The sequence below is a fragment of the Coffea eugenioides genome, chromosome 2, assembly GCF_003713205.1.
Source record: "Coffea eugenioides isolate CCC68of chromosome 2, Ceug_1.0, whole genome shotgun sequence".
NCBI lineage: Eukaryota > Viridiplantae > Streptophyta > Magnoliopsida > Gentianales > Rubiaceae > Coffea > Coffea eugenioides.
This window is the reverse complement of record NC_040036.1, coordinates 7,052,079-7,075,317: the sequence shown is the minus strand read 5'-3', so window position 1 is coordinate 7,075,317 and position 23,239 is coordinate 7,052,079. Positions and strand designations below refer to the sequence as shown.

The 23,239-nt window shown below is 38.0% G+C and overlaps 5 protein-coding genes and 1 non-coding gene across 7 annotated transcripts; 3 read left to right on the top strand and 3 right to left on the bottom strand.

Annotated features, from left to right (window-relative positions):
• Nucleotides 1–960: 960 nt before the first annotated feature.
• LOC113755483 (glucan endo-1,3-beta-glucosidase GI) lies at nucleotides 961–2,175 on the bottom strand. Its single transcript, XM_027299489.1, has one exon. It carries the CDS (start codon nucleotides 2,173–2,175, stop codon nucleotides 961–963), a length of 1,215 nt encoding a protein of 404 aa, XP_027155290.1.
• A 1,698-nt stretch (nucleotides 2,176–3,873) lies between these two features.
• Nucleotides 3,874–7,322, bottom strand: LOC113762375 (uncharacterized protein At2g39920). 2 transcript variants are annotated; one of them, XM_027305804.1, is made up of 5 exons: nucleotides 7,173–7,322; nucleotides 6,496–6,645; nucleotides 5,545–5,992; nucleotides 4,731–4,931; nucleotides 3,874–4,464 (listed from the first exon to the last, which is right to left on the bottom strand). In XM_027305804.1, exons 2-5 carry the CDS (start codon nucleotides 6,563–6,565, stop codon nucleotides 4,209–4,211), a joined length of 975 nt encoding a protein of 324 aa, XP_027161605.1. In that variant the 5' UTR covers nucleotides 6,566–6,645; nucleotides 7,173–7,322; the 3' UTR covers nucleotides 3,874–4,208. The 2 variants fall into 2 exon arrangements, with proteins under 2 accessions (XP_027161605.1, XP_027161607.1); XM_027305806.1 differs by having other exon boundaries at nucleotides 5,557–5,992.
• A 4,471-nt stretch (nucleotides 7,323–11,793) lies between these two features.
• On the top strand, nucleotides 11,794–14,578 carry LOC113763375 (sedoheptulose-1,7-bisphosphatase, chloroplastic). The gene is made up of 8 exons (XM_027307147.1): nucleotides 11,794–12,041; nucleotides 12,154–12,276; nucleotides 12,423–12,608; nucleotides 12,991–13,072; nucleotides 13,170–13,391; nucleotides 13,543–13,643; nucleotides 13,730–13,801; nucleotides 13,916–14,578. Exons 1-8 carry the CDS (start codon nucleotides 11,928–11,930, stop codon nucleotides 14,195–14,197), a joined length of 1,182 nt encoding a protein of 393 aa, XP_027162948.1. The 5' UTR covers nucleotides 11,794–11,927; the 3' UTR covers nucleotides 14,198–14,578.
• An 828-nt stretch (nucleotides 14,579–15,406) lies between these two features.
• On the top strand, nucleotides 15,407–16,146 carry LOC113755472. Its single transcript, XM_027299480.1, has 2 exons — nucleotides 15,407–15,429; nucleotides 15,514–16,146. Exons 1-2 carry the CDS (start codon nucleotides 15,407–15,409, stop codon nucleotides 16,034–16,036), a joined length of 546 nt encoding a protein of 181 aa, XP_027155281.1. The 3' UTR covers nucleotides 16,037–16,146.
• Nucleotides 16,147–18,044: 1,898 nt separating this feature from the next.
• LOC113762280 (laccase-4-like) lies at nucleotides 18,045–21,586 on the top strand. Its single transcript, XM_027305664.1, has 6 exons — nucleotides 18,045–18,175; nucleotides 18,819–18,970; nucleotides 19,118–19,362; nucleotides 19,451–19,579; nucleotides 19,837–20,754; nucleotides 21,122–21,586. Exons 1-6 carry the CDS (start codon nucleotides 18,083–18,085, stop codon nucleotides 21,250–21,252), a joined length of 1,668 nt encoding a protein of 555 aa, XP_027161465.1. The 5' UTR covers nucleotides 18,045–18,082; the 3' UTR covers nucleotides 21,253–21,586.
• Nucleotides 21,587–22,713: 1,127 nt separating this feature from the next.
• Nucleotides 22,714–22,786, bottom strand: TRNAR-CCU. Its single transcript has one exon. It is a non-coding gene; the product is annotated as a tRNA-Arg (tRNA).
• Between the last annotated feature and the right edge of the window lie 453 nt (nucleotides 22,787–23,239).

Genomic DNA, 23,239 nt, shown 5'->3' with positions numbered 1-23,239 from the left:
TAAACAGAACCCCGTACGATCATCATACAAATGACTGGACATGGACACAAGGGTGACAAGGAAACAAAACAAATTCTTCAGAAGCTTCAGTGCCTATTTTTGCCCCAAAAAAAAAAAAAAATAAATCCGCACATCAATTTGCTTCACGGATTCCATGCCTAACGGTAATTACTTGGAAGCTCTGCATCATAGTCCTCCTTGATTTTGGTGCAAACAATGATTAGTCTGCAGTCACTTCAAACGACTAAATAATGTCCGTCGATTCTGAATTCACGCGGCTTTTTCATATAACGGAGGAAAACTGGGAAGGGATGCATATTTTGGTCTGGTGACAATGCACACGGAAAAGTGAAGGCGTTGATCTTATGAACTGAATATCTTCACTCTGAAATCTCCTCACGCCTCTCAGTGAAGTACCAAGGGAGTGAAGTACATCCCGCAACTCTACATTTCCCTGTTTGCTGCATTAGCTTTGACAAGCTGAGTACGAGAATCCGCTGATGGATTCAATAAATGGCATATGATCACACAATTAATTGAAAACAATCCAAAAGGGAAACCAGAGACTGCCCCATGCAATTACATGGAGACCCCAGCAAAAATAAAGAAACTGCTAGAAGATTGTTGAGCTGAAATGTGTCACTACTGCTTAGCATGGGAAATAACTGAAATGTAATTTCGGTTCATCTAAAGATCATCAGCACAAATCAAATGAACATTCACTGTGTTTTCTTCTGGAACAGAATTACAACAATTCACAACCTCACTGAACCTCAAATGTATCTATTCCAAATAGCTACATCTCAATTAACAAACTAATACCTGCATTATGAGTTTTGACTGCTGATATTGACAAAATACTGAAATGAAGAGAGCGATGATGATTAGGATCTAAGACACTGCAGATCAGTACTAGTAGTTAACCAAAAATATTGAGCATTACTGTTCTAACCAGCTAGCCTAGAGCAGCAAAAAATATACTACTACATGGGAAATGATCCCCAGAGCAAGCTCCACCAACCATGCAGCAGGCATCGCAGAAAGTTTCTCTGAACCTGAGAAGTCAAGATTGAATTTCATAGTCATGTTAGGGTACAGAATCCCCCAACGCTGGTGCTGGTCATCTGCTCTATCACTTGTACTGCTGCTAGCACTGCTGTTATTCACCATCTCCATAGGGTTATTTGCTTCCTCATCATCACCATCGAACAACTCATATATGTAAACTTCAGCCACCCCATCTTTCTTCAGCGGAGTCCCCAGCCCACTCTTCAAATGCGATATCAACCCCTTCAGATACATCTGAGCGTAGGCGGGAGTGGCCTCCTCATTTTCGCCGGAGGAGGAAGACGGCCACCCTGTCTGGGAGAGGATCAGCTTCATGTTCTCATGCCCCGTGATGGCCAATGCCGTGACGACCGCGTCCACCATCACGTCGAACAGGTTCCGGTACCGGGCCGCGGTGATGGGGTCATCCCGGAAGTTGAAGGGATCTTCCCGGAAGAGAGCGAAGCCAAGCGGGATTGCGGGTTGGACCTTGTAGACGGTGTAAGGGTAGAGATCGATGAGGAGAGAGGAGTTGGTTTCGGCCAAGAACTGAAGGATGGGCTTGACGAGGAGGGGGTTGATAGCTGGGTGGAATTCGGCGGAAGAGGGGGGGAAGGCTTGGGAGACGGTGTTGATGAAGGAGAAGGAGGTGGAGACGGAGATGGTCTTGATGCCGAGGTCGAGGAGGGAGAGGTGGAGGTTGCGCATGGCGGGGAGGAGGAAGGTGGAGGGGTCGGAAGTAGGGGCTAAGATGGAGGAAGAAGAGACGACGTCCGTTCCGACGGAGATGAGGGAGATGTGGGCGCGGGGGTGGAAAGGGAGGACGTGGTAGAAGAGCCATTCGGAGGCGAAGGAGACGTTGGCGGCGAAGGAGGGGAGGAGGGAGTTAGGGACGGAGAGGATGAGGGAGATGTTGGAGTAGGCGAAGGCCCGGATGGCGGCGGGAGTGGGGTGGAGGATGTGGACGGAGGGGATGCGGAGGGAGGTGAGAGTGGAGGCGACGCGTTCGGGGGTAGGGAAGTTGGAGGGGGTGTAGACGACGCCAATGGTGGTGGTGGCGGTGGCGGTGGCGGTGAGGAGGGAGAGGAAAGAGAGAACGAGAATGGTGAAAGAGAAAGGCGGCGGCATGACGGTGCAGGTTTGGTTGTTTCTCGCTTTCTTTCTTGGAGGACAAGCTTTGTATGGTGGAATTGCTAGAGAATGGGTTTTACCACATTTTACTAGTACTAGTAGTAGTGGGGGTGGTCGTCTCATCTAGATAGAAGTAGACTGAGGGAGTAGCAGATGAAGAATGGCCAAATTTGGGCGGCGAGTTTGGTTGGTTATTAGTTAGTTATGGCAGCTGTGCCTGTGCCTGCCCGGGACGAGTGAGCGAGAGAGAGGGAGTTCAAGTTAGTTATGCAGCTGCGCTCTCCCCAACCCACTGTGTGTGTGCGTGAAACTGAATTGGAGGTCCGGTGGGGTGACGGTTACGGAGGGGGAAAAAAGAACTCCTTCGGGAACAAGAGGATTTCAGGGTGTGTGTGTCAGTGAGCGTGTGTTTTTTTTTTGAAAAAAAATTCGCGCGCCATCTGGGATAGTGGCTGCTGGTAGTGGTGTAGTTCATGGCTGGCGGCAACAGCCCAGCCATCGTTTGGTTTAGAACTCAGAGACTCACAAAAATGATGACACAGACAGGCAGCAGAAAAATATTTGCTATTTGTAGTTCCAAAATGATGATGATATCCTTTTTCTTCCTCTGTTATTGATTTAAAAAACAAGGGACAACAAATCTTTGGAATGCAGAGTGGTTTTCTAATCTTTGGAGTGCAGCCAGAAGACTATTTATTGCATGGCTGAGAGCTGTGTAATAAATTCATCTGCAATTTCTGATTATTGTTAGCAATTGATTGTTAATCATCGTTTGTTAAATTTCATGGAGCATGTCTTTTAGCCTTAATTTAAATTCTTTTCTTTTCTACTCACCAGATTTTAATTCTATCTACGGTAAAACCGTCAAAAGTATTTACTACTATTATTCAGCATTATTGTTTGTTTGTCCGATTACAGTCTGAAATTTGAGCATGCCGGAATGTTGGGCTCAAAGCTGGTTTCCTAAGCTTCAAAATTGATTGTTACCCCCATTTTGTTACTCTATTTAAATGGCTATATTTTGCTAAATCATGTTTCCCCTTTTAAGGCCTGGCAATTTATCCACAACTTTAGCTTTTTTTTTTTCTTTTTTTATTAACTTGTTGGTTCATCAATCAAATTGAGCATCAGGGAAATGTCTCGATTCGAATCGCCCTCGAGATTTCTTTTCTTATATTTTCTTCCCTACCATACTTCTTTGTCTACCAAAACATAATTACAGATGCAGTAAGATAATGCAGTAAAATCAGCATAAGCAGTAAGATAAAAAGGGCTATGCAGTAAAAGGGTTTTTCAGCAGCTAGAAGCATTCAGGAGAGGGAACAAAAACACAAAATAAAAAAAAAATGGAAGCGTTAATACGTAAATCAGATTAATTAATATCTATTGAGCATTTTGTTTGGTGAGATGTCCACGTAGGGCTGGCTGCTTTAAATTCAGTTCTGACAACACTCGTTTGATTGAGGATATATACAACGCTTGGCAGTGTTTTACCTATTAAATTGGTCGTTTTCATAATTGGTCACCAATCACCATTTATTGCTCCTCATTACTTCACCACTTAAATCAACAAAGTTATAGTCACGGAAGTTAGTTAAGTGCTTCTGCTTTTAAATTTTTAACACTAATTGCTGCTGCGCGCCATAACTGCCTTGGGTATCCGTTAGTTTCTGTTAAAAAAAGAAGAAGAAGAAGGAAGAATAACAACAACATGTTGATTCTTTTTCCCCCTTATTAACTACTATAACAATCTCAAACAAATAAAAAGGTCCTTTTTTTTTTCACTTTTACCTATGCAGTCTCAATTAAAAGGAGTGTCGTCAAGGTGAGATCACAAACGGCATAGTTTACGAACATTCAAATCCTTTCCAGTCTCCGCCAACAATTTAACAGCCAACGAACCACATGCATTGGTTCTTGGAAGTCCGTCCCAAAATCACTCCAGCAGGAGATGGACTGATGACGTTTCTCAGGGGTGAATATGTACACAGGAGAGAAATCACCTGTGCCGTTGAATGTGCCTGATATTATTAAGAGTATAAAACTCTTTTTCTAGGCAAATTCAACCCTATCTGAGACTTCAGAGAGTCTGGGTTTTCAGGATGATTGTTCATCTTATCAGTAAAAACATTGGGAATCTTGAAACTGAGTCCCCCAGTTTTTGAGCCCGTTAGAAAATCCAACTGGCTGCTGATTGCAGCTACTGTACGCAAACCTTGTCCTTTGATTACCGTCCTCCTCCTGGTAAGATACTCTTCGTTATCCATATCGAATTCATTGTCCTCTCTGCGATAAATACAAGCCATCATATGAGATTAAAACTGCTCTGTTTATTGTCATTTCACATGATATCAGAGGCAAATTACTTAAACTAGCTGATTAGACAAGACCAAATTAATCTTAAAAGTAACACACGTGGCGGCGAAGCCTCGCATCTCCTGCAAATGTGAGCGACAACCTTAACATTATACAAAAACATAAAGGTTTTCCTATCCCTGAAAACCAGTCTTTTAGTGACTCAGGATATGAGGGAAATTAAGAATTACACATGCCTCATGATCAATGATGACCAACCGCCACATCCAACTGAGTTAAGGTACCCAACAGTGGTTTTACGTAATCTCTCAGGTTTCCTTGATAACAAAATCATTGGCCACCCACCATTTTGAAGTTTCACATACAGTTCACGAACAAGGATCCATTTAAGCTGTCTTGCATCTTTGTGACAATTACTGCAATTATATTCATTGAATCTGCACCAGAAAGACACCAAGATCTTTATTTAAACAGCTTCTGCTGTGTATTGGGAATCTTGACAGCTATACACTCTTGATGTCTATTTAAGGAATTAAATATAAAATGGGGTAACTAAATGTTTAAACATTTGATAGAATTGACTACCTTGCACATTGTTTTTCAAGGTCAAAGTTGGCACAAACACATCATGTGAATATAGGTAATAATCTAACTTTCCCATCAAAGATGAGCACGCAAAAAACATCAACCATGACAAGGCAATCAAGCCTGTGAGAATGAAATATGTGACACCATGGTTATGACAAAATCTAAACATTCAAACTTCCTACACTTTCAGAATAAAGCAGGCGTCACGTAACCATAACCTCCAGAATAACAAATCTTCATGTGAGCAATAATATCCTACTTAACTTTTTCTTAGAGGAAAACAAAAGCAAGACAGAGCAAAATACAACAAAACCATACACACTAGTAGATGCAAACAAAAGAACACTACTTATCACATTGAAAAGAAACAGTACTCACGATCTTAGTAAACTTTGCAAAAGCACAAGGGCTAATCAGAGAAAGGACCTAAGCCAGAAGCTCATAAAAAAAGACAGAAAATACCGGTGCATTAACTGATCAAGGGAGTCATAGTCTGATGGTAACAAATCATCTGCATCCATCAGCACCACATCTCGCCCATCTTCTCCTGGTCTAATGCTACTGAAGTAATTCTCAACCACCCTCAAAGTAGCATTTAATTCTCTAATGTACTGACCATCTCCAATGAACTGAAATGCTAATTCTTTGCAAACTAAAGGAAAAGAATCTGAATCCAAATGGTTGATCTCTATATGTAGAGCTAAAATCCTACAAAACTCATAATCATCACTAGGTTTCTGCATCTCCACAACACCAGCATTTTGCCTCTGACAGTTTTGCAACATTACAGTCAAAGCAATCAGCAGTGTCATCAGTGAGACTCCAACCGTTACAAGTCCAGCAACGAAGACTGTAGCTGCAAATGATGACATATATATTCCTGTCTCCATGGTATAATGGCTTTCACTTTCTGCACAGATGTAAAAGTATAGGTCAATAGTTTAATTTGTCTAGAGGCGATAGTCTGTCCGCATAATCTACCTAAGTCAGTCTAGGTTTATGGTTATTAAGACAAAAGGAATGAAAGAATCCTACAGGTGCAAAAGGTTATTGTCCATTGAGCTGAACCAAATACCGTGACACATTAACTTCAGAAACACAATGTCCCTCTTGACATTATACATCTCCTTGTTCATCCCTTTTTCATGCTTTAGAGCATGTTGCAGGAACTTCATCCAGTGTAGATGTCTGAACTCTAGTTAGATTTCTGTTTAACTACAATTATTATTTGGCCATGTTTAACAGTAACGGTTTACTAACATAAAAGTAAAAAAAAAAAAAAAGGAATTACGATGTTGCTTCATGCTGCGATTCCATGACTTAACTTTAGACACCATCTTTAATTTTCCAATCATAAACTAGAATAAGAACTTCAACAAGACAGAATAAGATGTTGAAAGCGGAAATGCAAACCTGAGGCACTTCTCCTTAGAAGACTCTGAGCAGAATATTCCCGCTCCATCTGATGGCCATAAGCCGACATTGTAGGATCAGCACGATCAGCTAAATCTCACGCGATCAGTCGTTCTCATATACATATCCACCATATAGTCAATGACTTGGCTACATTAGCAAACAACATCTCACCACCATCGACTGATAATGCCAACCAGAGAAAATCTGGTAATATATCCAGAACTTTGTAACCAATAAAAGAGAACGACTCTAACAATCAAATCAGTATCATATCCTCTTTCACCTTAAATTAAAACTTGATTGCAATCAATTCAAAGTAATAATCTTTTGGAAATATGATGAATCTTAAACTTCTGTTCCAACCAAATTTAACATGTTAACCTGTTCCTTCAACTGAAACATTAATACCATGATTATCAGCCCATCAATCAATGATCCAATAAAATTACCACCAAAGACATTCCAAAAATAAATCACAAAGTGCCAAAAAGGAGAAAAAATGGTAATCTTGATGAGGAAACAGCAGATACACAATCAAGATGTTGTTCTTATTAAAGTGATATGGATCCAAAAATTCGAAAAAAAAAGGAAAAATCATTTTAAAACCTTATTCCATTGTGATTAGTAATGGCCTAATATGTTCATATATTGCAGGAGCTGGAAGAGAGAGTTACCAGCGTTATCAAGATACTATCAGAACAATAAGGGACCATCCCAGTTCTAGAAATCAACTAATGTTTCAGCCGTTTTGCAATTCTATACCGATTGGGTTCTTCGACATTGAAATTGAAGCGAATCTTCGCGACGGCGAGACTCCTATGACAATCCTCTCCACAGACAGGGACACTTGTGTGCTGTCCAGGCAATTCTGATACGAGTCTAAATAACGGTTAAATGCAAAAAACCCCATGAACTATTGCACCAGTTACACTTTGCACGCTAAACTATTTTAATAGTCACTTTACACCCTTAGTTAACAAGAAAATAATAAGAAAATTAACTCCATCCAAATAATTGATGAAATAATCAATTTATCCTCCATTAATAGCTTGTAAGAGACAAAAATACCTTTTCACTTCAAAATAAAATTCTTGAAAACATATAATGATAAAATATATGATTGACAAATAAAAAAAAGAAGTAGGAAAAAAGAAAAAATGGAATAAATTCAATTCAAAAATCCCAGCAACCCTATTTTAATACATATGTCAAGTTAGCCTATGTAAAAAAAGATTGTGATTAAGGAACAATAAATAATTTAGGTGATTTATTTTAACTTCTAAGTCCAATATTTTATTTACTAATATGTGGGTTTTAATTTTGGTTTGGTATTCAATCTTTATTGCAATTATTGTGTTAAATTCATAATTTTGGATTCTACTCCAATTTTATTCTTATGAAGATTTCAAGTGAATTTTTGCTGATTATTTGAAGTTATGGCATTATAATGCATCGAAGAAAATTATAAGATTTTAAAAATTACAGCAATAATCGTTCCTCATTTTAACCCCAATAGTCTAATTATCGTTCAAAGCAACGCACTACATTTTTTTTTTATGTGTTAACAATTAGACTTTTTGTTATAAAGTGAGTATTAGTCGATTTAAAGTAGTAATTTTTCCCATCAAAATGGTATTTTTGCCTCTTAAGTTTTTATTGGAGGATAAATTGGTCATTTCATCAATTACTTAAATAAAATTAATTTTTATATTATTTTTTAGTTGTGCATGGGTGCAGAATGCTCATTAAAATTCTTTAGGGTGTAAAGTGCAACTAGTGCAACAGTTCTAAGCATTTTTTGCATCTAACCCCCTAAATAATGCTACTAGATAACTATGTCATACAATAATTCGTAGACGTTGATTGGACCCACCTTTATAATAGTAATTTGTAGATGTTGATTGGACTCACATTTGAACGTATTCAAGAATTATTTGAGATACTTTTTTGAGAAAATTTTCGGTCCTTTTTTACTATCATATCTATGATTGTAATCTAATAAACTTTTATTACATCATTTAATAATTAAACTTTTAAAATTATCTTAGAGTTGATATCTCTTTTTATACATTTAATAGTGAATTGATACATAATAGTATGTGGTATCCAAAAAAATACTATAAAATTTCTCTATTTTTTTCTTATCCCTATTTCATCTCGTGGGATTACGTCTCCCCATTTATATTTCTACATTTATCTGCCCACGTATTATTTGTCCCTAGTGGCAGCTCCATAAGTGATTTCAAAGATTCTTTTGTACCCACTCAAAATATTAAGAATGTTTTGGTACATCTTTATAAGAATTAGAGTTTGTGCCTCGTCTTTAAAGTTTTATTAGAAAAATCTAAAGGCATACTCTAAATTGTACATTTTTTATAATCTTGCCCTCCAAACGAATTAAAATGGGGAATTAAATCTATAGAATATTTTGACATTTTATCCGTAGTTGAAGCCATCATAAAAACGATAAACATATTTAGGAAAAAGTTAAAGATGCTTAAGCCAAAGCTATGAACATTTTTAGGACAATGTTAAACATGCTTAAGCAAATGCTGAATTATTGTCTGTTTGATTTAAATTTCAACAATACGCTTGCATTAATAAGTTGAAATTCTTTGATTAAAAAATTTGCCATTACCCCTCAAAAATTGGGAGGATGCAAATTTCTGAATAACATAACATGGTAGGATACACCAGATGCATGAATATAGGAATTTAGGAAATTTAGGATACTCTATCCTTTGATGTAACGGGCAATTGACCTTCTTCACCCAAATGGAGTTGTCAATGGGTAAAGCAACTTCCACCGAATCCGCCCTTCCACTTTGCCTAGCCTGACCCTAATGTATGGTGGCAGCACAAAAGTCACGCCTTGGATCCCTGCTTCAATGATGTACTCTGGGTGCCAAATCATTGCGGCTGTCAATCGAGTCACACGAGTCAGGTTTTCATAAGTTCAGGTTTAATTTATTTAATTTGTAATACTTTCGATTTTGATCCGTGAGTTTCGAGTTAATAAATGTGATGATCATATTCAACTCACAAAATATTCGAGTTTTGAGTCTTATTCGAGTTTAACCCAAACTCATTTATTGCTCCTCAATTTTTTTAATATAATTACTATAACTATTAAGTTGTAAAACTAATTTAACATTCATAGGATTACAACATTAAAACTAAACATAAACAAGTAATAGGTTTTAAAAAGTATCCAAACCAAGAAATTTTCGACAATATTTATATCTAATTCGTTTAAAATATATGAAAAATAGTAATAAAACATGCGGTTACAAGTCAATACATCTTCAAAGGTTGGAACTTCTTCATAGTTTTGTGACTTGAATCCAAACATGTTTGATAATTTGTATTTCTAAACCACAAATAAATTAACTAATATTATACAAACACAAAAATTTACTCAAACAATAAGAAAAATTAAAATTTCAGTTATGCATTACCAATATTGGCTCTAAAGAAAGTTAGTGGAAGAGTTTTCAAATGTATTTTTGTATTTTGTAATTTGTATATATTTAATATTTCGTAATAATATATTTGGATATATAATTATATATAATATTAAAATATAAATATTATATATATATCATTACATATATCGGTAATTTAAGGGTCGGGTTTATATCGGATTTGAAACTAATGAGATCCAAACTCGACTCATATTTAATTCGGACCTAATTTTTAGAGTCAATCTCAGACCAGTTCACTGAAAAATTGGCTCATCGGCCTTTTTTCTGGGGCTAATCAAGTCAAACTCGGACTGATCCGATTCCATTGACAGTCCTACAAATTATTATAGTCTAACTCACGTCTTTAGATACCCGCAGGGTGATGGCGTGACTTTAGCAGCATGTTCCAATTACGCCTCTCGACCAACATACCCTACTCTCAGTCGGCCACACTTCATGCAAACATGCATGAAAATGAACACAACCTATAGACGCCTACTTAGTTTATTATCTACGCATTATTTTACTGTTGGTTTGTATTTCCAATTAAGTCATGTTTGGATTGCAATATTCTGGAGTTTTTTTTTTTTTATAGAAAATGTATTCTCGCGATTTGATATATATGAGGTAAAAAAATGATTGGAAAATGTGTTCACTTAATTTAAACCATGTCAAAGAAGTATAAAATCAATTGTGTAACATTAATTGTAACATTATACTTCTTAATCAAATGTATTTCTCTCATTGTGGTGATAAAAGAAGTGTAACATTAATTGTAATGATTTTCCAAAACTTCTTTCCTAGATGTTAAATTGTGAATATAATGTTGCTCGTTTCCTAGTTGACATCAACTTAACAAAAATTTTTGATTGCTCATGTATGGAGAGATTTGTTAGTTGTAAGGTAACCTGTGTTTTTAAACTCGAATCGGACCGGCCGTCAAACCAGAAACCGGCCAAGTGTCCGGTCCAAATTACTCTAAAAAACTGGATGTATAAAACTTGGTCAAGTCCGATCAAAAATCGGACTTGACCAGATTTGACCGGCAAATTGGATGAACCGGTTTGATATCAAAGCTTCCAGTCCGCTAAGAGGAAAATTTGCATTTCAAACAAGGCCGGTGGGCCCGATGGAAAGATATAATGGTGGCCTTCTTAATTGAAGCAGATACTTGACATGGCATGCACAGCAGAGTTGGAGACCTCAGCCTCAGTCCTGCCGCCCAATTTTTTTTTTTTAAGGTCAAAGCATTTTCAATATTATGTTTTGGCCCCTAAGTTGTTAAAAATTATTAATATATCTCAAATATTTTATATTTTATAAATATTTTCCTAAAGTTTGGTGTTATTTTTCAATCAAATCCATAATTTAATTCTAAACTTGTTAATGTTCATTGAATAATATAAATTGCTGCTTGATTATTCTAATTTCTTTGTATTTTCTTGTTAAATATATTTGAAACATCAAATATAAATGAATATAAATTTATTAATATTAACATGTTTTTAAGTATTTTACATACAATATTTTAATTTTTAAATAATTTTTATTTATGGCGTTATTCGATTCAATCTCGATCGAACCGTTTGACCCCTGACCCCTGAGCTCGACCGAGTCAATGCCCGGTCCGAATCTGAAAACATAGAAGCTAAGTTGCCAATCGAAGCAAAACAAAATCATGGGGGCCATTCCGAGCCATATCTCTTAGGTATCACAAGGCATAAATATGCGAGCCACAAATATATGAACGATGGCAATTAACTTGTCCAGTCCACTATATTAGCCTATCTATTTATCAGACGCCACGTGGCAGAAACCCAGTTAACTGCTTATCTTCAGTTCAGTGTCCATGCCCATGAATCAGTTAGAGGCTGATACACTATCTACGACCATCAGCCTAAAGCTCTTGCATAGCTTCCTTCCTCATCGAACTTTCTAACTTGAATTCCGCAAAATTAAACGATTATGGAGACCGGGATTGCTTGCTGTGCTCGTGGAGCACTCCTGCCAAATGTTTCTTCTCAGCATTCAACTGGACTAGTATCTCCACGTTCAGTTTCTCCATCATTCAGCTCCAGGGTATGTTTTATTTTGTATTTATATCTTGCACTGATAAAAATTAGCCTGCTGCTGACTTTATTTGAGTGCGGTTATCCAACATTCTTGATTCATTAAATAAAGTTGCTTGCAGAGTCTGAAATCAAGCTCATTATTCGGGGAATCCTCGCGCATCATGCCACCAAGATCATCACTCAAGGCTTCCAAGTCAAAAAACTCATCACTTGTGACTAAGTGCGAGATTGGTGATAGCCTGGTAAGTTCATCTGAAGAACAATTGAGATTGAACTGCAGCAAATTAGCTCTCTAAGTACATCACGGGACGGATAAGGTGGCAGTGCAATTTCTGAGAAGGGATAGTTTGGCTTATATTAGCTTAATTGAGAATATTAAATTTTTTAGGAGGAGTTTCTTACAAAAGCCACGCCGGACAAGGGCCTGATTAGGCTGATGATGTGCATGGGAGAAGCTTTGAGAACAATTTCCTTTAAAGTGAGAACAGCTTCTTGTGGAGGAACGGCCTGTGTTAACTCTTTCGGTGATGAGCAGCTTGCAGTTGATTTACTTGCCAACAATGTTCTATTTGAGGTAAAGACGTCAACTTGTGAGCCTTTTTCTTCAGGATTGAGCTTATGGGCCAACTGTTTGGTGCATGTTGAGAATGCTACTTTTTAATTACCAGAATTTTGATGCTGATCATTTTATTGTTCGATAAACTACAAATCTAAACTTAAGAGCGGTATATCTGCAATTGGAATGTAACTCCAGAGGAGAAAGGGGGGCAGGGGCAGGGGAAGCAGTTGGTTCCTCTGGACCTCAACCTCCAATTGTGTGAAACTCATTTATCTAGAAATTTTTTGTACCTTCTAGATTTTTGAATCGATCAAAACGGATTTATGATTCAAAATTTACTCTATCATCCCCAATATTCGCAGCTTAAATTTTTTTCCCCATTTCCCCAATGCTTTAGGCCTTGAAGTACTCGCACATTGTCAAATATGGTTGCTCGGAGGAAGTTCCCGAGCTCCAAGACATGGAAGGCCCAGCTGAAGGTTACATATACGATTACTGATCAAGAAATTAGTGATTGTTTTCGCCGTGAAAAAGAAAGCATCATCATGATTATATTTGCTCAAAAAATGTAACCAGGTGGATTCAGCGTCGCTTTTGACCCACTGGATGGTTCCAGCATTGTTGATACAAACTTCACAGTGGGTACAATTTTCGGAGTATGGCCTGGAGATAAGCTGACAGGTGTAACTGGAAGAGATCAAGTTGCTGCAGCCATGGGGATCTTTGGACCTCGAACAACATATGTTCTTGCTCTTAAAGACCTTCCAGGAACCCATGAATTTCTCCTCCTTGATGAAGGTATGCATGGCCATCACACGTCTGTATAACTGCCTCATTGCCCATATCATTTGCATTCTTTATAGGCAGCTCTCTGATCTCTGACCAAACAAAAGAATAAGAATATCGTTCTGATGTTCTGCCTCTTGATTTTATCTTATCTGATGGACAGGAAAATGGCAACATGTCAAAGATACAACAGAAATCGGAGAAGGAAAAATGTTCTCCCCTGGAAACTTGAGGGCTACATCTGACAACCCTGACTACGCCAAGGTTTCACTATCCTCTGAACTTTCCTTATAGTATATTATATTGATTGACAGTGTAATGAATCATGGGTTTTTAATTCTCAATGTCAGCTAATCGACTACTATGTCAGAGAGAAATATACCTTGCGGTACACAGGAGGAATGGTGCCTGATGTCAACCAGGTCTAACTCATAATTGCTGATCTTCACACGAACAGATACTCTATTTTATGATAGATTAACATGTAATTACTGTGTGGAAGTTTCAGATGTTAATATTCATGCTAAAACTTGCAGATAATTGTGAAAGAAAAGGGCATATTCACAAATGTGGCATCCCCATCTGCCAAAGCTAAGTTGAGATTGCTATTCGAAGTGGCTCCATTGGGGTTCTTGATCGAGAAAGCTGGTGGATACAGCAGCGATGGAAACAAGTCGGTGCTGGACAAGGTTATCAACAGTCTTGACGACAGAACTCAAGTGGCTTACGGGTCCAAAAATGAGATCATTCGATTTGAGGAAACGCTATATGGTTCCTCCAGGCTCAAGGCTCCAGAGCCAGTTGGAGCTGCTGCTTGAGCAACGCCAAACCCAAATGAGATCGTGTCTTTTCCTTTCTTCCAGGGCAACACCAAGGTGCTTTTGACCTTTATACAAAAGTTTTTTTTTTTGGGGTCAAACATACAATAGTTAATTAAGTTCTTGATTATGTAGACGCTTCAGAAAGGTAGGTTTTGTGGGCTTTCTGCAGTCCCGGGAACGTAAAAAAAAAAAAAAAGTCTGGGCGTAGCTTCTTCGTTGGCTTAATTTTCTTCCTGAAATTTATATCATCAAACACGAATTGCTCAAAACCAAGGCAATTCTGTATAATTCATCGTGGCAAACTCAAGCATCGTATCAGACCGAATTCTACGAAATTATGATGTGAACCAAATAATAGTCCTGATGATGATTTCGTAAGTCCCCATTTCACACAGACGTGCAAAAGCTCAATTGGTTTCTATAGATGTCATTGATAAAATCTTTTTTCTTTTTCTTTTTTTCTTGAAATGAATCACACAGAGTCATTTATTATTACTTTTTTTTCCCTTTAAATGAATTATGCAGAGTCATCCATTATATCCTTTTCAACATAGGAGAAACCTAAGAATTTTGTCCAGCTAGTTATCTTGTAATCAGCGGACCTCGTCTTTCCGGGGCATATCCCGAGATTTCCTTTGTTACATAGGATCTTGTTAAAAAAAGCATGATAACAATTTTACAAGCTATAAACAGGTTTTTCACTACAAACTCTGTTCCAACTAGTTATTATTCTGGAGAGTTGCCATTCCACAAATATACTTTCCCTATAAAACACTCCATTAAGGCGGAAGGATTTGCTGATTTTCCTGCAGAAGAACTAGCGTAAACTATATGGAAAACACGGAAAGGGTACGTGTTCACCTTTTGGTTTGCACTTTGGTATTCTTAATGAATTGCTGCGACTATGCATCTTCCGTTCTAACTGCACCACTTTACGCTGCAGAACACTAATCTTATATTGGCTCTTGCCTGATACCAAGAAATTAAAAGAACAAAGAAAATAAAAGAGCTTGATAGAAGTCGACAGATGTTATTCTCCTTTCACAGTCGCGTCTCTTGCCATTCACAAAGAGTAACTAAGCCAGTTTACTGCAAACTATGCATCAAAAACTTGTGTTCTATGCAATAAAGTGCGTACATGCATAATATTTGTAGCAATCCCTCTTGGGGCAAGAAAATATAGCGCAATAAATATTTGTCACAGAGATGATACACATTCTCAAATTAAGGTTTACGGTGTTTGCCATGGAATTTTTCACAGTAGTGATCAGTTCACCACCCAAGTTATGCGGTAAAGCTCTTCAGTAATGAAGTTACTCTAATCCTTCAAAATTACAGAAAAAAGATGACCTGAAAAACAAGAAGAAATGGCGTGGATCAGTCGGAGGGCTAGTTGATGCGCCCATAAATAAAGTGTGGGCAGTCGTATCTCGAAGTTGTAGGCTGCAGGACTGGATGCCGATGGTTGAAAGATGCACAGATTTGGGTGGCGAGGAAGGCGTTCCAGGCTACGTCAGACTGGTTTCAGGCTTCATGTTTCCCCAAGAAGACGGAGATAGGTCCTGGATTAAAGAAAGGCTGCTGGCCATCAACCCTTCATCCTACAGCTACGTTTATCAGATGGAAGCTAGCAATGTGGGCTTGGATGGGTCTATAAATTCATTAAAACTTGTGGAGTATGGGGAGGATTCCACCCTTGTTGACTGGTCCTTCGAGATTGATCCCGTGGAGGGTGCCTCCGAGGATTATACCATAGATTATTTAGCTTTCCTTTATAAATCTTGTATCAAGAGGATTGTTGGTGCCATAGAAACCTCGGATGGAAATAGCAAGTAGATCCCACCGTCAGGTGCACACCCATTGTATCTCGGACCCCGCACCTAACATTTGTGATGTGTATTACTAATGGCATTGTGAAGCATTTTAGACCTTAAAAATGCAGAAAAAAGAAAAACTCATCTAAATCACAGAATTTCGTTACATACAAGAATACCAACTAAAGTCGTCCAAACAAATGGATAGGCAAGGCACAGTGCTGGGGGATATCTCGAGAGGTTTCTTTTATCAGAAGGAATTACACAACTGCGTCAGTCACTAGTCTATTTTGGCAAAATTTACCTTAAACTCGTATAAGAAAACCTCATGGAGGGAATTTTTTTCCTCCTGTTTGGCTAGTGAATGTAGTCAGGGAAGAAATGTTGCTCAAACTATTGTAATTAACGAGGTTTTCTGATATAAAAGTCTGTCTCTTTTCAAAAACCAAACCAACAATGGTTTGTTGTTCTCAGTTTTCAGCAATTCGTCGAGAAAACGCAGCAGCCTAGTGATTTCTCGTCATCCTTGAGCGACTGGTAACAATAATGCCTTCACTTACTGGATGACAGAAAAGCGGCTTCAACTAATTCTTCCAGACTAAGAAGCCAGCACGACCCCCGTTCTAAGGAGTGGTTCTTTCAACGGAAAAAGTTAAAAGCACTTGACTTGGAAGATACCCGTCCGGGAGTTTTTTCAGTACTTGAACAGTGCAAATCCTGAATCTTTTCAGTATCTGCCATTTGCCTAAAACTCCCTTCCTCCCTCATATAAAGATAGGCCTAAAACTCCCTTACTGTTCTTTTTACTTTGCAATGGAAGATTCAACATTGCTTTTAGTATCATATTTATTCTTCCAACTAGAATAATTAGCAAATAGAGTAGTATACTTGTTGATAACAGTGGATATTATTAAAGATGGACATATTAATAAACCGACAAGGTAACTATCTTTAAAAGGAAAAAAGTATAGGATTATAACTTATTTGGTATTTATAGGTTGGATTCTTTAAATACCATTGGTTCCCTAGATTTAAATCCTTTTCCTGTAATTAAATCACCAACATTTATGACGATTTAGCTATGGACTTGTCCCATGTGATTTTGATTGCCCAAATCGGGAATTGGTGGGAGCGATGAGCTATTACTACCACTAACCCTCATCTAATTGTACATCTAATCCCTTTTTTAAGTCATTGAGGTGGCGTTTCTACCTTGATTTTCCCATCATTGAAAATTATTCATCAACTAACGACTTAAGCCCTTCCAAACACCATGTGGAAAATATCATCATGCATGACCATGTTCCTTGGGTAGGTTTTGGGCATACTCTTCTGGAAGAATGCTGGTTTTTTTTCCCAAAAAACTCCCTACTTAGAGATACGCTGCACTCTTCCAGTTGCATTACAGGAATGATGATAAGTGAATCTCCTTAATTTCCCTGCTTATTGATGTATCATAGCTCTAATGATCAATGACCCAACAAACTTGGTAATCTTTCTTAATTAACCCAGCCCAATGTTCTATCATCTCCAAATGCAACCGTAAGTTGGTAAATAAAGCTGCTACCACAAAATAAAATGCTGTTTTCTGGCAATTCAAGCAAGAAAGCACCCGCTCATCTTACAGATTAATCTCTTCTAGAAACTAGTTTCATGGTCCAAGACTAATTGATTCATCATGTATGTTGGCATGACCATATATAAGAAAAAACTCAATAGTCAAGAGAGGGATGCAGAGCAGAAGTACGTTTCAAGCAGCCCGGATACTGAACATCAGTTGCAGTCAGTGTAGAAGGTTAGAATGGCGAAGAGGTATATTTTCATCCACACTTGTGGACAGTCGACACATAACTACTTTATGTATTTTGCAAGGAAACTCTTGAAAATGCATGGCTGGTTTCCTATGCTCACCTAACCAGGTAAAACGACATAGCATCAACAGGACAATCCCTTCCTCTTATAATGCTACGGATATATATCAATGATTCGTAGTTGTATAAAAGAAAGCAGCACTTGGAATTGCCAAACAAAAAACACACACACACACACACAAACACACACTCAGAGGATGGCATCTTGGCTTCAGGCAGTGGTGGTGCTGTCAGCTCTAGTACTCTTTCCCGTATCGGTGGAGTCAGTGACTCGCCACTACAAGTTCAATGTGAGTTCTTTCGGTTTCTTTTGAAGGTTCTAAATACCTGCGATTACCATGCATATCATTAAAAGATGTAGGCAGACATTATGTACTGGTTAACTAATACTACGTAGGAAATGCAGGAAATTCTAAACTTGTTAACTAATAGTTTTGGCACATTTGATCTAAGCTATCTCAGACATGGTCTACTTGATAAAAAGAGACAAAACGTTTGACATTGGAGCTTTCTGCCATTAGTTTACGGCTGACTATACACACGCACAAGGGAAAGATAACATTAGAGCCTTTTCTAGGCCGTGGACTGGGATTAATATATACATCTGAAGAATTGGGGGTGTTGCCATTCAGAAAGTCATGTAAGGGAAATAATTCCCATGCATTAAATAGTTCTTTTCCCCTTTCTGAGCTATGATCACATTGGCGTTTCTACTTGTTTGTTTCCTCAAAAATCGCACTTGTTCTTGGCGTAGTTCACAACACTTGTCTACTCACTTTAACCCTTCAACCTTTCTTCAATCACACTTTCCGGTGTGGTGACGGAGAGAGGGTTACCACTACAGAAGCAAAACTGACTCCATACAGAGGCTTGATTGTTGATAGCATCATGGAATTCTTTCACACTTGTTGAGCAATACCGTTTTCGATGCAGGTGGTGCAGAGGAAAAAAACAAGACTTTGTGCAACTAAGTCCATTGTCACTGTCAATGGGAAGTTTCCAGGTCCCACCGTCTACGCAAGGGAGGATGACAGACTTGTTGTGAAGGTCGTCAATCATGTTCAAGAAAACGTAACAATTCACTGGTATGATTTGAATTTCCCATCTGAATTCTCAAGTTATTTCATACATTTCGGGACTTTTTTTATATGCAAGAGAAGAGCAAACACTAAATAATTAGAACATTGTTTGATCTATTACTAAGTTCATAATTTCATATTGCAAATTTACAGGCATGGAGTCAGACAACTTAGGACAGGCTGGTCAGATGGACCTGCATACATCACCCAATGCCCTATACAGTCGGGGCAGAGCTATACCTACAACTTCACCCTCACAGGGCAACGAGGTACACTTCTTTGGCATGGACATGTTAACTGGCTAAGGGCAACAGCTCATGGTGCCATTGTCATCCTCCCCAAAAGGGGTGTTCCTTATCCATTTCCCAAACCTGACAAGGAGGAAATCATAGTATTAGGTGAGCCAAAAAATATTGTTTGATTTGATATTGCAACTGTACTTGAAAACTGAGTTCAAAGTCTGATCTTCAAGATCCAAAAATGCAGGGGAATGGTGGAAGTCAGATGTAGAAGCTGTGATCAACCAGTCTTTGCAGTTAGGTGTGGCACCTAATGTATCAGATGCGCACACTATTAATGGCCTTCCTGGACCTGCTCCAAATTGCTCTTCGAATGGTACTTGATTGGAGAATCTTTAAAATTCCACGACGCATAAAAAATAAGAAATTTGCCCGGCAAGAAAGTGCTTTGAAAGTTCAAGCAATTTACACCCCTCTGGCTAAATTAATCTTATACTGAAATCATAAATTTACCACAAACAATAATAGCATAGAGATTTACTAGCGATAAGGTTGAATACTGAATATAAAGGGAAATGTTTATCCATTCCACTCTGCATCTCGTTCTCTAACTTGATATTGATAAATTTGCAGGTTACACCTTACATGTTGAAAGCGGAAAGACTTATTTGCTCCGGATAGTTAATGCAGCACTAAATGAAGAACTCTTTTTCAAGATTGCAGGGCACCAACTGACCATTGTGGAAGTTGATGCTAGTTATGTCAAGCCCTTTAAGACAGATACCGTATTCATCGGTCCAGGTCAAACTACAACTGCAATCTTAACCGCAGATCAGGATGCTGGAAAATATCTGATAGCCATATCTCCCTTCATGGACACCACTGTGGCCACTGACAACCAAACTGCAACGGGTGTAATTCGCTACAAAAGCACTGCTGCTTTTTCCCCCACTGCTCTCACCACCATTCCTCCAAGAAATGCAACTCCAGTAAGTAACAGTTTTATGGAATCTCTTCGATCGCTTAATTCAAAAGAGTATCCTACCAATGTCCCCTTGGAAATCGATCATTCATTACTGTTCACTATTGGAATTGGTATCAACCCTTGTGCTACATGCCAAAATGGAAGCCGGGTTGTGGCAGCTATCAATAACGTAACCTTTGTTTTGCCAACGACGGCTCTACTTCAAGCACATTACTATGGAATAAGCGGAGTTTATACAGAAGATTTTCCAGGAAACCCTCCTACACCATACAATTACACTGGTACTCCACCAACAAATATACAGACAACAAATGGCACCAAAGTTTTCAAATTGGCCTTCAATTCTACCGTTCAGGTAGTAATCCAAGGCAACAGTATTGTCGCACCAGAAAGCCATCCAACTCACCTTCATGGCTTTAATTTTTTTGTGGTTGGAAAGGGATTAGGCAATTTTAATCCGAATACTGATCCAAAAAAATTTAATCTAGTTGATCCTGTTGAGAGGAACACCATCAGTGTACCAACTGGTGGATGGACCGCAATCAGATTCAGGGCGGATAATCCAGGTAAAATCTCAAAGCTCATTTGTATTCCTACTTTCCGATTTTTACCATGATTCTGTGATGTTAGAAATTTTTATGCTTAAGATTGAATAGCCGTCGAGTTAAATGTACGGTAAGGACTAAGTAAGCGGTGGTGTACTTCATGAAGATGAGAGTGCACCACAAGGCCTTTCAAATTTCTCAGTAGTTCCTGAAAGCAAATATAGATTTGAAGTGGCACGGAGCCTTTTCAAATATAGATTCTACCTCAAGCAAGACCCTTAGAAAGCAATCAGTGTTTCGGAGTTTTTTTTTTAATATATATATATGATGGGAAGAATATTTTGAATCGACTTTGTCCTGATTTGTGCTACAAATTTGGTTTCTGCAGGTATTTGGTTTATGCACTGTCATCTAGAAGTACACACGACATGGGGGCTTAAGATGGCATTTCTGGTGGAGAATGGTAATGGCCCTAATGAATCCATCTTACCCCCTCCAACTGACCTTCCAAAATGCTAATCATCCGGAACCGCCTGGCTCAAGGACGCCATTAGAGGGGCTGTTTATCTGCTATTATTTTCTCAAAGAGTACGAGAGGAGTACATATTGGTCCAAGATGCACATAAAGACGACTAAATTATGGACTCAGGGAATAAATGGCTAGAAATTTGATTTTTTTTTTTTTTTAAAGTAGCGAGTTCAATCAATCAAGAAACACCTAATTAATAATCTCCCGCCGTTATATTTAGTTCTGTCCTGCACTTGTTGTTTTGCCCGTGAAGTATGTATGTAAAATTGATGCATTTTGTGGAAGGTTTGATAAAATTTATTCTATAAAACCCATTGAAAATCACGTCCTAAGCACATTTCTTATTGAGCAATTTTTTGTCATAATAAATAATTAAGTACTTAGTACTTATCTCTCCAGTATAATTCCCCCGTGAAAGATAAAATCGTTGCGCGTATGCATTTGTTCGGCTAATCAGTCCAAAATAGTGGATACGCACTCAGATGAAACTTTCGAGCTTCATAAAGATCTGATCACACCAATTGCTTCCTTTTGCGAAATGAAGTGTGCCAAAAGCCCAATTGACTAATGAAATTTTGCCGACAAAGTAGTCTTGGTCCACTGGCCATACAATAGAACAGGAGAAGAGAAAATGACTGGTTTGGAAACAAATTTTTTAGTTAGTAAAAGCATTCATCAAGCAATCACGTTGTACTTCCTCCGCGCACATATCGGGCTTGGGCTGGGTTGGGGCGCCTGGCCGGGTCGCAGGGGATTAGTCGGGTCCCGTAAGGATTGACCCGGACACCCCTATGTAGACAAAAACAAAAAAAAAAACAATCACGTTGTACTTTCTAGGGGAAAAATGGGGTTACTTCCCCTTTTGCACCCTTTTACTACATCTCAATTCTCATTAAACAATAACCATAAAAAATTTCAAAATTAGAGGGAAGAAAGGATCTTGGGGGATCCAAATTGAAAATATGGTACAATTTAGGAATAAAATTGTCCTTAATTGAAGCTTAAGGACCAAAATAAAAGCAGATGTAGTTTAGGATTTAAAGTGTTCCAATTTAGAGTTTTAGAACTTAAGTGAGGATTAAAGTATAGTTGAATTCTCGAGGGCACAAAATGGAATTAACCAAAAAGAGGGGTGGGGGGTCTATCGACTCGGTGCTTAATTGCCATTTTTTGTTAAAAAAATTTTACATTTTTCATAAAATATATTTTTTAATTACCTTTTTTATCTCACAATCTCATATACATCAAATTTTTTTAATATATTTTTCTACAAAAATTTCAAAAAGGGCAATTCAAACGGCCTCCTTAAGTAGTCGAAAGTCCAATTATGAAATGAAAATTTGCCAACAGAGTAGTACTTGCCCAGTGGCCAATGGGCAGAAAGAGGGGCTCTACTCTTAAGATGTTGAAAATAAAAAGGGCAAAAGGTGGTTCCAAAGATCCAATACCAGCGCGCCAGGTAGGGGTCGAACCTACGACTTTCTGCTTAGGAAACAGACGCTCTATCCACTGAGCTACAGGCGCAGATGTACTGACCGACCTCTGGCTGACTAACATATCTAAATCATATACATAAAATAATCTACATATCTCATGGTCGCATTTGAAATGATTTTGATAAATGCAACCAAAACAGAAACATTTATACCAATAAGCTCCCATTGTGGATCTGAATTATTTGATCTCTCGTGTACTCAGAAGACATATAAATTGGAGCAACGGCTGGAGTTTGCTAGTAAAATAAAAAGAATTATAAATATGACACTGTTCGAGTTCGACTCGATTCGAATGCATTATTCTTACTTGATACAAAATACATTCAATAGCTCTCATTTGTATATATATATATATATATATATATATATATATATATATATACTTTGTCCAAAATAAACAAACGCGGGTTAGTGTTTGGAATAAAAATTCTAAATCTTACAAAAGAACAGAATAAAAGAGATTTGAAAAGCCTAAGAAGGA

Coding starts and splice junctions, on each gene's coding strand:
- LOC113763375 (XM_027307147.1), top strand. CDS start 11,928: ATGGAGACCGGGATTGCTTGCTGTGCTCGTGGAGCACTCCTGCCAAAT. Junction 12,609..12,990: donor CCAACAATGTTCTATTTGAG/GTAAAGACGTCA, acceptor CCAATGCTTTAG/GCCTTGAAGTACTCGCACAT. Junction 13,392..13,542: donor ATTTCTCCTCCTTGATGAAG/GTATGCATGGCC, acceptor TCTGATGGACAG/GAAAATGGCAACATGTCAAA.
- LOC113762375 (XM_027305804.1), bottom strand. CDS start 6,565: ATGTCGGCTTATGGCCATCAGATGGAGCGGGAATATTCTGCTCAGAGT. Junction 4,932..5,544: donor CTTGATCAGTTAATGCACCG/GTATTTTCTGTC, acceptor TTTCTGGTGCAG/ATTCAATGAATATAATTGCA. Junction 4,465..4,730: donor TGGTCATCATTGATCATGAG/GCATGTGTAATT, acceptor TATTTATCGCAG/AGAGGACAATGAATTCGATA.
- LOC113762280 (XM_027305664.1), top strand. CDS start 18,083: ATGGCATCTTGGCTTCAGGCAGTGGTGGTGCTGTCAGCTCTAGTACTC. Junction 18,971..19,117: donor GAAAACGTAACAATTCACTG/GTATGATTTGAA, acceptor GCAAATTTACAG/GCATGGAGTCAGACAACTTA. Junction 19,580..19,836: donor TCCAAATTGCTCTTCGAATG/GTACTTGATTGG, acceptor ATAAATTTGCAG/GTTACACCTTACATGTTGAA.
- LOC113755472 (XM_027299480.1), top strand. CDS start 15,407: ATGATACACATTCTCAAATTAAG. Junction 15,430..15,513: donor ATACACATTCTCAAATTAAG/GTTTACGGTGTT, acceptor TCAGTAATGAAG/TTACTCTAATCCTTCAAAAT.
- LOC113755483 (XM_027299489.1), bottom strand. CDS start 2,175: ATGCCGCCGCCTTTCTCTTTCACCATTCTCGTTCTCTCTTTCCTCTCC.